The 15,046-nt window shown below is 47.1% G+C and overlaps 1 protein-coding gene across 1 annotated transcript; it reads left to right on the top strand.

Moving 5' to 3' along the window:
* The first annotated feature begins 5,688 nt into the window (after nucleotides 1-5,688).
* Nucleotides 5,689-9,537, top strand: LOC127346102 (UDP-D-apiose/UDP-D-xylose synthase). The gene is made up of 9 exons (XM_051372624.2): nucleotides 5,689-6,112; nucleotides 6,336-6,428; nucleotides 6,517-6,624; nucleotides 8,064-8,178; nucleotides 8,263-8,396; nucleotides 8,489-8,590; nucleotides 8,686-8,778; nucleotides 8,866-9,001; nucleotides 9,096-9,537. Exons 1-9 carry the CDS (start codon nucleotides 5,816-5,818, stop codon nucleotides 9,209-9,211), a joined length of 1,194 nt encoding a protein of 397 aa, XP_051228584.1. The 5' UTR covers nucleotides 5,689-5,815; the 3' UTR covers nucleotides 9,212-9,537.
* Nucleotides 9,538-15,046: the final 5,509 nt, after the last annotated feature.

Raw genomic sequence — 15,046 nt, 5'->3', positions numbered from 1 at the left:
CACCTTGTGGCGGTCAAGAGGATCTTTCGATATTTAGTTGATACCCCACACTTCGGACTATGGTACCCAAGGGACACGGACTTTGCTTTGGTTGGTTTCACCGACTCCGATTGGGCGGGCGACGAGATTGATAGGAAGTCTACCTCCGGAGCATGTCACTTTCTTGGGAGATCTTTGGTGTGTTGGTCCTCGAAGAAGCAAAATTGTGTCTCCGTCTCCACCGCGGAAGCCGAGTACATTGCCGCGGCAAGTAGTTGTGCTATCTTATGGATGAGGCAAACCTTGCGGGATTATGGACTCGAGTATAGCAAGGTGCCTCTTTTGTGTGACAATGAGAGCGCAATCAAGATCGCCTACAATCCGGTTCTTCATGGCAAGACGAAGCACATTGAGATACGGAACCACTTCATCCGGGACCACATTGCTCGCGGAGATATTGTACTATCCTATATTAGCACCAAGGAGCAATTGGCGGACATCTTCACGAAGCCCTTGGATGAGAAGCGCTTTATTGAGTTGAGGCATGAGCTAAATATCATTGATCCGTCGAACTTTGCTTGGCCGTCGTGCGCACATACCAATCTTACCATCATATCTAGATGAAAGGCACGCATAGACATAGGGGGAGTGCGGTTTAAATCCATTGAGCTATCACTCCCCCCATAATGCATAAAGAAATCCAAAACATTTGCTATTTGTCAATTAAGTGACTTATGAGCTTCATGTTGAGTTGTAGTCCGTGAGTCCTAGATACATCTATGCGACCTCACAACTACTATACTCTTACACGGTGGCTTCGGCCACCAACACCCCCTCCTTGAGGGTTTTTCGGTTCTTCATGACCTTGTTTTGTCTTTCTTCTTTGCTTTCTTCTTCTTGTTTTAAGAACCTCCATCAAGCTTGTTTTCTCGTGATTTTTGCAAGCTTGGTTGTATGTTCTTTTTCTCCATCTCTCTAGTTTCGTTACCCTCCTTTTTGGTGTTCCGATGCCAAAGGGGGAGAAGTTCCTAGGTGGATGGAGACCTTTGTTGTTTGTAGCCGTTTGGTTCTAGTTGCTTATCTTGTCTTATGGCTACATCAACAACCCTATGGAGGCATCCTATTGTGAGTTTGGGTATTCTCAAGTCTATGGTATGATAACTTCACCCAAATCTCCGTATATGATCTTATGTTGCCTCCATATTGTACATATGCCTCTTGAACATGTCATCTATCTATGTTGCATATGTGCTTGGTTTGTAAAAACTAGGGGGAGTGATGTCTCTATAACATGTGTATTTGTATTCAAATACATATTCATGATATGCACATGTGTAGGGGGAGCTCCGTCGAGTTTTTGCAAATCTAATGTTCTCATCATAATATCATTTGTTATTGTCAACTCTTGTGTTGTCATCAAACACCAAAAAGGGGGGAGATTGTAAGAGCAAAATTCACACCCCAAGTTTTGTGTGTTTGATGACAACACTTGAGTAATCTCACCGTGTGCCTTGAGTATCATTGTTAGATTTGCAAGTACACGATGACCTCGCCGGACGCGTCAAGATCAGAAGACTGAAGCGTAGTTGATAGGTTTTCTGGTTTTGTGTGTGTTTAGTGAGGTAACAAAGTTGGAGAGAAAAAGGGAAGAAAACCAGATTTAGCCAGGCCGGTACTACCGGTACCTGTAGCGGTAGTACCGCTACCCCTATAGGTACCGCTGTCGATCGCTCCGAGTCTGTCTTGAGTTGCCCTCCGAGAAACACGCTGCGGTACCTCTGCGAGCACTGGAGCGGTAGTACCGCTCACGAGCAGTAGTACCGCTCAAGGTACCGCTTAGGTACCGTGAACCGAGTTACGGCGATCGCCTGGTACCGCCACAGTACCGCTTCGAGTCCGATGGGTCTGGACCCTATTGCGGTACCACGAGCGGTACCTCGTGCGGTAGTACCGCTCTGTGTCCTTTGACCAGATCTGGATCGAATTCGAACTCAGAGCGGTAGTACCGCTTACCCCAAAGCGGTAGTACCGCTTAGGCCAAATCTGGGCATAACGGTTGGATTTGGAGGAGCCTATTTAAGGGCCCCTTCTTCCCCAACACGATTTTATCTCTTCCCCTTCTCTCTCCTCCATTGTTGCTGAGCTTAATCCTTGAGGATCTCCTTCCCCCTCCAACCAATCTTGCCCAAACTTTGAGGATAGGTGGAGGAGACCCCGATCTATAGTTCTACCAAAAGAGATTTCACAAATACTAGCTATTCCTTAGTGGATCTTGGTGGTAGGGTTCCTTTGGTGGATCTTGGAGAAGAGTTCCTTTGGTGGAGCATTGGAGAGGTCCTTTGGTGGAGCATTGGAGAGTTCCTTTGGTGGAGCATTGGAAGAGTTCCTATGGTGGAGCATTGGTGATGGATTCCTATGGTGGAGCATTGGAGATGTGCAGCTATGGAGTCTAGCTTGGTGATGTACTAGATCCATAGGGTGTTGGGAGCATCCTTGTGTGTGGAGCTCGCCCCAACCTTGTGAAGGAATCACCGCCTCGACCGGTGCCTTAGTGGAAGAGGGAGAGCACCTCCGTGGAGCTCTCTCGAGGAAGAGGGTGAGGCCTTCCTTCGTGGTGTGGCCGCCTAGTCTCTTGTGTGAGACTAGCACCTACTCAACGCAGACGTACTTCCTTTAGTGGAAGGAACTACGGGAAACAAACCTCGACTCGCCTCGCGCCCCCCGGTTGTCTCGCTCCTTACTCTCGTTATCTTGTTGATTCCTTTACTTGTTGCACTCGTCCGATATTCATTGTAGGATCACCCCCTTTGCTAAAAGTCACACCTTTACCTTCCGTTGCATAAAACTTGAAAAAGACTAAAACTTGACGTAGCGCCATTCACCCCCCCTCTTGTTCGCTACGATCCATTCATCCATGTTATGTTTTAGAGCTTGTTCTTATTCTCATGACAAGCTCTAGTTCATCGAAAATGGTTTTTGCATGGGCAACTTGTTGCATTTTCAAGATTGGAGGTTTTACCGGTATGTCTTTTTTAGATAGGTCAAACCTTTCATCATTTTTTTCTATCCTCCCTTGTTGGAACATGATGGTTTCCTGCATGATCTTGTAGAGCTTGTTCCTAGCTTTAAAACAAGCCCAAGATCATCAAAATCGGAGTCCGGATGATAAAGTTATACCCGTTTCAGTTTGATGTTTCTGCCAGTTTTCAGGGGGGTGGATATTCCGGCCCAAGTTTGGGACGGATAATCCGCCCCCCTCGAAAAATCCAGTTTTTGGGAAAATCCGGCCAAATATCCGGCCAAATGTCCGGCCCCCATCCATGGGCATGTTTTCTCATGTTCTTAGCCGATTTTCGGGCCCCGAATATTTTGCAAATATCCGGCCCGAAAAATCCGGCCTGAGCTGACCCAAATGGTCATATTTCGATGGGAGGGGGTATTTAAGACCCCCTTCTTCCTCCTTGGGCAGCTACCTCTTCCCCTTTGTGCTCTCCACCATTGTTGACCTTGAGAGCTTCCCTTTCTCTCTACTCCTCCTATGCTTCTTGAATCTTTTTAAGGGAAAAGGAAGAGGAGATCTAGATCTACATTCCTACCAATCAAATCTCTCTCTGTGTGAAGGGAATCCACTAGATATAGATCTTGGAGAAATTTGGTGTTCCTCCTCTTATTTTTTCTTCCTCTCTTATTCCCCCAATAGCTTTTGTAGCTTTGTTGGAATTTGAGAGAGAAGGACTTGAGCATCTTTGTGGTGTTCTTGCCATTACATTTGGTGCATCGGTTTGAGTTCTCCACGGTGATTCGTGGTGGTAAAAGCAAGAAGGTTGTTACTCTTGGGTTCTTGGAACCCTAGACGGATTCTAGGCCTTTGTGGCGATTTGTTGGGAGCTTCCAATTAAGTTGTGGATGTGTGCTCCAATCTTTGTGTAAGGCCCGGTTTCCGCCTCGAAGGAAATCCCTTAGTGGAACCATGACCTAGGCCTGTGTGCGAGGGTCACCGGAGATTTAGGTGAGGCGCCTTCGTGGCGTTCGGTGTGTGGTGTGAGTACCGCATCTTGGGGTGAGGCCTTTGTGGCGTTGGTGTGCATCGAGCAACCACACCTCAAGGTGAGCCTCTTGTGGCGTTCGGGAGCACTAAGCAAACGCACCTCTCCACCGGAGATTAGCACTCGCAAGAGTGTGAACTCCGAGATAAATCATCGTCTCCCACGTGCCTCGGTTATCTCTATACCCGAGCTCTTTACTCTTTACCTTGTGATAGCCATCGTGCTTGAAGTTATATATATCTTGCTATCACATACTTGCTTGTATTGCTTAGCATAAGTTGTTGGTGCACATAGGTGAACCATAGTATATAGGTTTTGGGCTTGACAAAGTAAACGCTAGTTTTATTCCGCATTTGTTAAGCCCATCTCGTAAAAGTTTTAAATCGCCTATTCACCCCCCTCTAGGCGACATCCGTGTCCTTTCAGTCACGGGATGATTAGGCCATCCTTGCAGGTATAGTGACCAACTCTTCCTTCAATGCAACCCGAATCTTCCACATATCGAGAAGCCTCAATTTCAAAGTTGACCATCAGGCCAAGCTCGCTCTTAAGCTTCAGGGCAGATATTCATATTTCAGAAGTCTAAACTCTCCTACTAGAGTTTGTCAAAACACTGATGTAACATCAGTATTCCCCATGCCTAAGTGCATGCTCCTATGTGTAAAATGCTCCTAAATTAATAAAATCTCCATGTTCAAAAAAGGGTCAAAGCAAGGGTATTTTAATTAGTGTAAGATTTTTGAGCTAACTTTTACAAAATGATGATGTCACCACAACAATTAGATCATCTTCTTAAAACTAAGAAGACCCACTTGCATCTCTATTGGATGAAGTTGAAGTTTCTATGTCCATTATACGTACTCTCTGAGGCTCCTTTTTTTCTCTATCAAATTCACCATCATTTTATTTCAAAACTTGCTTCACATAGCCATATAATTGATTTCCCGCCGCCTTCCTAAAATGCAACCTCTACCAGAGATTTGGCCACTTGTATAGAAATTTTACCAAATCGACCTATGACCCACATGATGTTTACTTGCAACTGTCTCATAGATTCAAATGATATTTGGTAAAATCCATCAAAATCAACCAAGGTTTATTAATTTGCACGAAATTTAGTCAAATCGTTTCACGTCGCAGCTAGAGCTCGTCAAGGACTGTCGTTGTGAATTGCGCAATTGAAGCCCACCGCCGCGGCCTCCCGAAACTCTTTTCTACCCGATATAGCTCATCGGTGGCTATACCTAGGCATTTCTCAGGTCGGGCCTAGCATATCCTGATGTAGAAATCCTAGGCCCACAAACTTCCTGGCCTAACCATCAGGGCGAAAAATCAGGCCCAAGCCCTCCCCGTCCCAACCGTCATGGTGAAATATCATGGGATGGATGGAGTTGCTTTAAGACTTGCCATTTAACCCATTTTTGGAGAGTTATTTTTAGAGGGAATGAAATACTAAGATGTCTTGGAACTGAAGTACAAAACCAAATGAAATCAAATCTGAAATCAAGGAAGAAAAGTAAGCAATTTTTTCTATAGAAAAGATAATGAGGAAACGAGGGAGGAGAGGACCCACAGAGCAGTGGATCTCGATCTGGGCAGTGGGCCCACACCATTCTCTCTATGCCCACTCCAGTCCTTCCCTTAAATACCACCACCCTCCTCCTCCCCTACCTCATCGCCCACCGGCATCGCCGCCGATTAATCCAATCCAGCCCAAATCCCCACGCGCATTCCGACCGCCGGATCCGACACACCGTCCGACCGCGCCGCGCTACCGCCGGCCGCGCACCATGTCGTCGTCCTCTGCCCCGGCACCGCCGGCCAGCGGCAGGGTGGATCTGGACGGCGCGCCCGTGGCGCCGCTCACCATCTGCATGATCGGCGCCGGCGGCTTCATCGGCTCCCACCTCTGCGAGAAGCTCATGGCCGAGACCCCCCACACCGTGCTCGCCGTCGACGTCTACTGCGACAAGATCCGCCACCTCGTCGACCCGGCCCCGCCCCACCTCGCCGGACGCATCTCCTTCCACCGCCTCAACATCAAGAACGACTCCCGACTCGAGGGCCTCATCAAGATGGCCGATCTGGTACCTTCCCCCCCGCCGCATTCCCTCCTCTCTCTCTCTCTAATGGCGCGCGCCGGATTGGATTGCCTCGCACTAACTGGAATATTAGCTCCGGATTTTGTGCAATTTATCTGACAATATGTTCGCCGATTCCGGAGCGAATTGCGCGTTCGTTGTCCCTGAAATTCTGGCAAGCTATTGACGATTCTGTTCGCCTGCTTTCGTGTCGGTTGGATCTGCGAAGACGATAAACCTGGCGGCGATCTGCACGCCGGCGGACTACAACACGCGGCCGCTCGACACCATCTACAGCAACTTCATCGACGCGCTCCCAGTGGTACGCACGCACGCTCACTCCCACAAGGCCACAACCAATCCCCAGGCGGCGAATGTCTCAGCGTCACGTGTTCGTGCCCTGTTTGCAGGTCAAGTACTGCTCGGAGAACAGCAAGCGTCTGATCCACTTCTCCACGTGTGAGGTCTACGGCAAGACCGTCGGCAGCTTCCTCCCCAAGGATCACCCCCTCCGCAAGGTGATGACAAATTCTTTCTCCGAAGAATATCTGTACTTGGTGTGTATGTCACTGAACTGAGTGACATTTGTCTCTGGATAATGTGCTACTATATGACTCAACTCCGAAGTAGGTTGACCCATTTTTGGTTGGTTGAATAAACTATAATTGATCGGATTTAGGTCGAATGGACCTGGTGGAGGTTGCTAGATTGTGATGTTCAGCTGCAATTATTCTGTCTTTGTGTACTACAGCACTTATAATAAAATGTTGGGCTAGATTTGGTGTTAGTTGGGAGTGGATTATTGGTCGTAAAGCCTTGTGGGCTGGCACTGGGATCATGTCTTGTAATGGTGGTTTGGTAAACATTATTTTTTGGAATGTCTTGACTTTGCAGGATGAGCAGACTTTGACTGCACACATTAATTTTTAGTCTTCTTTTTCATGTGTTGTTCATTAGTTAATCTCTGTTGATCATCCAGTATGTTATATGGTAACTTCTGGGACTAGATTTATGAGGTGATCCCCTGCTCAGAATGTCTGCACTTGTGTACATCTCACTAAGTGACATTTGTTTGTGGATAATGTGGTAGTATCTGAACTACTCTACTATGAAGTACGTTGACCCTTTTTTGGTTGGTTGAATAAACGAACAGATTTGATTGTGTTCAATTGAGGTGGAATCAAGCTAGTGCAGGTTGCTAGATTGTGATGTTCAGCTGCAATTATTATGTTTTTGTGTAGTACTGTACTTACAATACAGTGTTGGGCTAGATTTGGTGTTGGTTGGGAGTAGATTTTTCTAGGTAAAGGCTTGTTGGTTGGCACTGGATCATGACCTGTAATGGTGGTTTGGTGCTTAAGATTATGGAATGTCTTGACTTTCGAGGTAGAGCAGCGTTTGACTAGACATAGATTTCAGTGTTGGTACCTGAATTATGGGAGTGGATTGCGTGTTGCTCATTAGTTAACCTGTCTAAATTGTCCAGTACGATTATATATTAACTTACAGGACTAGATGTATGAGGGTATGCTGTCATCCTTTTTTAGCTTGACAATACTTAGTTGTTCAAGCTATGTTAGGCTGTCACTGCACATTGCTCTGCAAGTGGATGTAGTAATTTAGAAAGCATGCTGTCATGAGGAACTGGCTTTTTCTTATTGCTATTTTTATATGTTAGTTCAGTTGGAGCTTTCAGCTTTAAGTACTCCTAACTAGTAAAACCCTTGCAGCACTAAACGATAATTTGTTTGATATCTCTTGGCTTCCCTATTTAAGTATGCTGTTATCTGTTGTTCCTTTGATTTGGTGTTTGCCAAGCCTGTTATCTTTGCAGCAATGGTATACCCAGGCTAACTGCATGAAAATGGTTTGATTTGCCAAAATGTTCTAGTTCACTATGTAGCGATCACATTTGTTTGACCATATCTGACGTTTTTTTCCTTTACCTTTCAATCAGGAACCTGAATTTTTTGTGCTGACAGAAGATGAGTCACCCTGCATTTTTGGTCCAATCGTGAAACAGAGATGGTCCTACGCATGCGCAAAGCAGCTTATTGAGAGGCTTATATTTGGTGAGTGGAATAGCTTTAGTTAATTCTGCCATTAGCAACACTTAACCTCTCCTTCTAACTGTGCATCTTTTGAGTTTCTACCAGCCGAAGGTGCAGAAAATGACCTCGAATTCACAATTGTGAGGCCTTTCAATTGGATTGGACCAAGGATGGACTTCATTCCCGGCGTTGATGGTCCCAGCGAGGGTGTTCCTCGGGTTTTGGCCTGCTTCAGTAACGTATGTTGATTTGTTCCTTGCTCAGAGTTGACACCTTCATTGCCCTATGTCTAGTCTTCTCAAAGGATAGTATGCTGCCAATGTATTTGCAGAATCTTCTCCGCAGAGAGCCCCTGAAGCTTGTTGATGGCGGCGAGGTCCAGAGAACTTTTCTTTACATCAAGGATGCCATTGAAGCTGTTGTTTTGATGATTGTACGTATTCTCTGTTTATGGTTGGTTTGTTAGCTGATGTTATTGTTTACTGCATCTGTGGAACTTAATCTCTGTATTCTTTTACGTGTCAAAAGGAAAACCCTGCTCGAGCCAACGGTCATATCTTCAATGTTGGTAACCCCAACAATGAAGTCACAGTTAGGGAATTGGCTGAGATGATGACAGAGGTATGTCAACATGGACACAGCAATAGCATCTGTATGTTCTTTAACCTGTGTTGGTTCTGAATTTCTCATTGCTGCATTCATCTGCAGGTCTATGCTAACGTCTCAGGAGAGCCTCCACTAGAGGAACCTGTGATTGATGTGAGCGCGCAACAGTTCTACGGTGAAGGGTATGATGACAGCGACAAGAGAATCCCCAGCATGACCCTGATCAACAAGCAGCTAGGTATCAGCACTCTCTGCAACAGCATGCTCTGGCTTATGTTTATCCTCCCCAGCTAGCAGTATATAATCTCCAGATCGTGCTGACTAAACTGCAGGGTGGAACCCAAAGACCCCTCTCAAGGATCTGCTGGAGACGACGTTGACCTACCAGCACAAGACGTACAAGGAGGCTGTCAAGACGCAAATGTCGCAGGCCTCAGCATCGAGTTAGACAGCACGCCCTGGTTCCGACATGGCTCGTGTAGAGCGCAAGTAGCAGCGGCTGTGATCTTTTGTGAGTCAGGATACGCATCCTAGTAAAATCGTTTTTGCTCCTCTAGTTGCTCCCTGGACCCCTGTCGTATCTAGATTCAGCACCCGTGTAACCGGGCAAGGGGATTGGTTATCATCAGCTATACATGTGTGGCAGAGTCGATGTGTTCCATTGTACTTTTTGGTTGCACCTCCCGTGCCATTCTTTTCCTAGTGAGAGCTATTCTTGTTGAGCATAGATGATGTGGAATTACGGTCTGGAATGTCATATTGGTTTTGAGCTCAGTTCTGTGAGTTGTAGTGCATTTACATCTTCGGTTCGTTCATAGTGATAATGAGGTGTTTGTGTACAAAATGACAAATTCACTTTGTTTATAACCAATATAATAAACAAAGGCAAAAGGGAAAAATGCTGTAATCTGGTATCGTTTAGCTTTTTAAAATTGTGTTTGCTTTCTTCATAAAATGTTTGGTAGGATTTACTTTGTTGTGTCAGATGGATGGCGAAGAAAAGGGAAAGGAGAAAATCCAAAAGCAAAAGACCAGAGGAGGGGCATATAACTTCTCTTTTTTGATGTTATATGATATAATGTGTGCATGTAGACTTGTCCGTCATTTTACTGCTAGTACAAAATGATTATACACTACTCCTTCCAAAATGTAAGAAGTCTTAGTAGGCTATTTTAGCTCACTAGGGGCATGTACAATGGTGTGATGTTACATTTTCCTTATGATTTTTTGCTTGGTGTGATGCCAGCTTTTTTTATTACTACGATTTTTTTACTTACTTGTAGGAAAGAGAATGAAGAAAAAGAAGATTGACTTCCCTTAACAAAGGTGATCCCTTAAAAAAACAAGAGAATGTTAAACAAAATCGTTATGGGGGAATAGGGGAGAAAATGCAAAGGAGGAAATCCACAAAGAACTCCAGATCTGGATCTAGTAAATTTCCCTCATCAGGAGAAGCTTTTGATTGGTGGAGTAGTAAATCTAGATCACCTTTGTCTTTTCCATCAAAAACATTTAAAACTTATGGGAGGAATTTATAGGGCAAGCTCTTTAAGGTAAACAATGGAGAGAGTGAATAGGAAACAGTTCCAGCCCATGGAGAAGAAGAAAGGTCTTAAATAGGTCCACACGAAATCTCGCCGTTATGTGCAGCTTCGCGCATGAACGGTACTCAAATACCATTAAGCTTAAATCACACATCGGATTCGTTGAACAGTACTACCGGTTGAGGTACCATGACATGTTATGTGATTTCTGTGTCCTTGACGGTACCGCAAGCGACACGGGACCTTGTGCTACAACCACCATGTTTCCAAAGCGACGGTACCTGAGCGGTACCTCGACCACTACTACAGTTTAGAAAGAGGAAGACAAGAGCTAACCCAAAAAAGTGAAAAATTGAGAACAAGTGGGGTAGATTTTTCCACCTCTTAATACGAAGAACCAGGAAAAAACACCAAACTCGAAAACGCAACAAGTTTGTCATACGAAATCCGTGTTCGATGAACTAGTGCTTGTCATGAGAATGAACAAAAGCTCTAAAATATTTAAGAACCAAAAACAACCAAGAAGGATGATGCAAAGCATGCAAGGGTTTAAACTTTCTCCGAACAGTACGATAAAGTTACTTATTCGAGAGCCCTCTTGATAGTACTGACAATTATAATATAAACCCGGTCACCAAACAACAACAAGTGATCGGTAAAAAGAGAAATCCTATCAAAAACAAACCTTAGTCTTACTTATTCCACTTGAGTTAGATGATGAAGAACTTGACTGCTTTAGGATGGAAGGTATTTCTTATTTTACTTGCTTGATCAAGTTTTGCTGATTGCTCCCCCATAATCCACTATGGAGGAGCTTCTTCTTTGGCATATATTTATGTATCCATGATCATCATTTTGATCGCAAGCTGTCTTCATATATTTTCTTCAGTGCACATTGTGCTTTCTTTCTTTATATCATTTTTTTTCGCCCGGTATTTGTTATCACCAGAATTTGACCGAGTCAAGAGGTGGGCCATGATTGAGATAAACTTGAAGATATACATAGAAGGAAGAACAAGAATCGGCCTTATACTCGAAGTTGGGCTAAATTGCCCATGTATCTGTAATACAATAGATCGCATCTTAGATTAGAAGTTAGAGTTTTTACTCGTGCACGGTTAGGTGCACGTCCGAATTAGAAAGTCCCCTGGACTATAAATATGTATCTAGGGTTTATGGAATAAACAACAACTCACGTTCAACCCAAAACAAACCAATCTCGGCGCATCGCCAACTCCTTCGTCTCGAGGGTTTCTATCGTAGCGACATGCTGCCTAGATCGCATCTTGCGATCTAGGCAGCACAAGCCCCACGTTGTTCATGCGTTGCTCGTACTGAAGCGTCTTTGATGGCGAGCAACGTAGTTATCATAGATGTGTTAGGGTTAGCATAGTTCTTCGTATAACATGCTTACGTAGTGCAACCCTTGCATGTCTAGCCGCCCTCACACCTATCTCAGGTGTGGGGGCGGCACCCCGCTTGATCTTTATTTAGTAGATCTGATCCGTTACGATTGCTCCTTGTTCTGCAAGGATTAGTTTAATATCTGCAATAGTTAGGCCTTACAAAGGGTTGGAGGATCCAGCGGCACGTAGGGTGGCGTTCGTTGGCCCTAGACAGGATGTTCCGGGGATCAACCTCGTGTTGGTTTTTAGGCCTTGTCTAGGATCGGCTTACGATCACCGTGCGTGGCCGCGAGGCCCAATCGTGAGTAGGATGATCCGATTATGCGGTGAAAACCCTAAATCGTCGTAGATCTCATTAGCTTTATCTTGATCAAGCAGGACCACCATATGTTCGTGCACCCCGTACGAATCATGGGTGGATCGGCTCCTTGAGCCGATTCACAGGATAACCTGAGAGCCGATCGAGGCTCGTATTTAATGTTTACGTGTATGCCCTGCAGGAACTAAGCGAGGCATCCCCATCACCTTCCTGACCAGGTATAGGTCAGGTGGCACGCCCTTGCACTTCGCATCGCCGCGTGTGACCAGAAGAGCATTGCGGGCCGTCGCTCGGAGGGGTCTCAGCCAGCCGCAGCTCTAGGCTCTTCCCGGCTCTACAGTGTTGACAAGCCGCTGCCCGCCGGTGGGTTTTGGCAGTCAACACATTCTGGCACGCCCGGTGGGACAATCATCTACATCAACCACATCGCCATCTACATCTGAGATGGCGGACGGCACGCCAGTTACCTACGAGGAGCTACCCGACGAGCTCAAGAAGAGGTATGACGAGATCAAAGTCACCCTCGAAGCCGACCTCATCGGCTCTTTTCAGAGAACCCGTTCCCATGGCATCAGATGGAAGGGATTCTCACCGCAAGGTGCACTCGATGGGATAGACCTCTCTGCCCCGTCGGAGGAACGCACCAGGTCCCTGCGGCAGGAGATCAACTACCTGGTGGCTCACTCGCTACACCGCCACTCTGAGAACCTGGTCAACACGTTGGAGCGTGTCGCTCTTCGCGTGATCCAGGAGATCATGAGCCACCAGTACTCGCCGTCAGGACCAGCTCTCGGGACGCATCAGGGAGAGTTGCCACTCCAGTCCCGTCCACCGCTGCCATATGCGTTGGCAGCACCAGTTGAAGTGCCGGCTACACCGGCGTTTGTCGTCTACAAGATCGGTGGTGACCCTAGTGACTACCAGTTCTTGGCTGAGGCGCCTAAGGAGGTCCCCCAAGGATACGCGTGCACGTATGTGCCAGATTGTGGCAACTGGCCACTTTCAAACCAGGCCACGACGTCAGGGACTCAGGCGCAAACAGGAGGAGCGTCAGCAATAGAGCTTGAGAAGCAGACGTGGCTAACTAAGTACGCCACCCCGAAGAAACTCCCGAGCCCAGCTCCTGCAGTTGGCTCAGAGCTGGAAAAGCAAACATGGCTGGCTAAGTACGCCACCCCGGCGAATCTTCAGAGTGCAACTCCTACAGCCTGACAATGATCAGATCAGTACCATACTGAGAGACCAGTTCGGCATGATGCCGAAAAGAAGGGCAATCGGCTATTCCAAGCCGTACCCCGACGAGTACGAGATGATCCCGCTGCCACCTAAATATCGGCTCCCTGACTTCTCCAAATTCAGTGGATCAGATGGCTCCAGCTCCATCGAGCACGTCGGCCGATATTTGGCACAATTAGGACCGGCTTCAGTGTCGGATCAGCTACGCGTGAGGTTCTTTTCACAGTCCCTCACGGGATTGGCTTTCGGATGGTACACCTCGTTGCCACCAGACTCCATCCGGTCTTGGAAGCAGTTGGAAGAGCAGTTCCATACGCAGTATTATTCAGAAGCTTCCGAGTCCGGCATTGCCGATCTAGCACAACTACGTCAGAAGCGCGGAGAAACTGTGACAGAGTACATCCAGCGCTTCAGGAATCTTAGGAACCGATGTTATTCGGTTCGTATAACTGAAAAGGAAGCAGTCGAGTTGGCAGTAGCTGGCCTTGCAACACAGCTCAAGGACATGGCCTCCCAAGCAGATTATCCCTCGCTGGCGCACATGGTTCAGAAACTATCAGCATATGAACAGCGCCACCCGGACCTGTACCAAGACAAGTTCAAGCGTGCAGTAGTCCTGGTCGATGCAGAGGAAAACGAAGTTCCTGCGGGAGACCAAGAAGTAGCAGTGGCTGAGTGGACTCGGGGAGGAACTCCCGTGTCCTGCAAATGGGTAAAGCCACCAGGGCCGCCCAGGGGATTTGATTTTGACGTGACCAAGACTGAACAAATCTTCGACCTCCTGCTCAAGGAGAAACAGTTGACGATTCCTGAAGGTCTCAAGTTCCCTACGGCGCAAGAGCTAAATGGAAAGCCGTACTGCAAATTCCACAACTCGCTCTCCCATGCCACCAACGACTGCAGGGTGTGGCGTCAGCACATCCAAGCGGCGATAGAGAAGGGGCGTTTAATTTTCAACCAGTACGCCATGAAGGTCGACACCCAGCCCTTCCCCGCCGTTAACATGGTAGAAGTCATCTACCCTGAGGGTTGCCAGCCAGGTCCCACGTTCAGCATCAACATGGTAGGACCTGGAAATCACTCTGGCAAAGATGGAGATGAGGGCAGCTGCTCTCATAGCAAGGACACAGAGGAGGCCGCTCCACGCGATCGGCTCCATCATGATGGCAAGCGCTACGTTACAGAGGGAGAAGTGAAGAACATAAGATATCAACGACCTCTCTCTGATCACCTCCTCAACAAATATGTGAATCAGTATGACCAACGCCGACGGTCCAATTATGATGAAGGAGATCGTCTGGCTAGAGAAGCCAGAAGACATCGTCGGCAGGATCGCGATGAGGAGGAGCACGAGCGCCGTGCCACGGACGCATCAAGGGAGCAAGATGACAACGCCAGACACTGGGACTGCCCTTTCTTCAGACACTGCTGGGATTCAGGAATGAGCCGATTGCCCACAATCGGCAATTGCCCAGAATGCAACAAGAAAAAGAAGGAGGCAGCCAACGTGTCTGTGTTCAAGCGCTTAGGGACACTCCCGCCACAAAGCAAACGCGCTGAGTCACCTCGTTGGGCAGATCTTGAGGATTCCGAAGACGAGGGACTAGAAGAAGAAGAAGACAGGTACCACCGTCCAAGGTGGTGCCCTGACGGACTCAGCCGTTCACAAAAGCGCAGGGTTCAGCGGTTGCGTGGCCTGGAGGAAGCCGAAAGGTTATACCTGCATACGTTAAGGAAGGCACGGCCTGATCTGGCTACAAAGGTTCAGCGAGCCCTGG

This window comes from Lolium perenne, chromosome 3, assembly GCF_019359855.2.
Source record: "Lolium perenne isolate Kyuss_39 chromosome 3, Kyuss_2.0, whole genome shotgun sequence".
Lineage (NCBI taxonomy): Eukaryota > Viridiplantae > Streptophyta > Magnoliopsida > Poales > Poaceae > Lolium > Lolium perenne.
The sequence above is the reverse complement of the archived record's forward strand: the minus strand, read 5'-3'. Positions and strand labels throughout refer to the sequence as shown.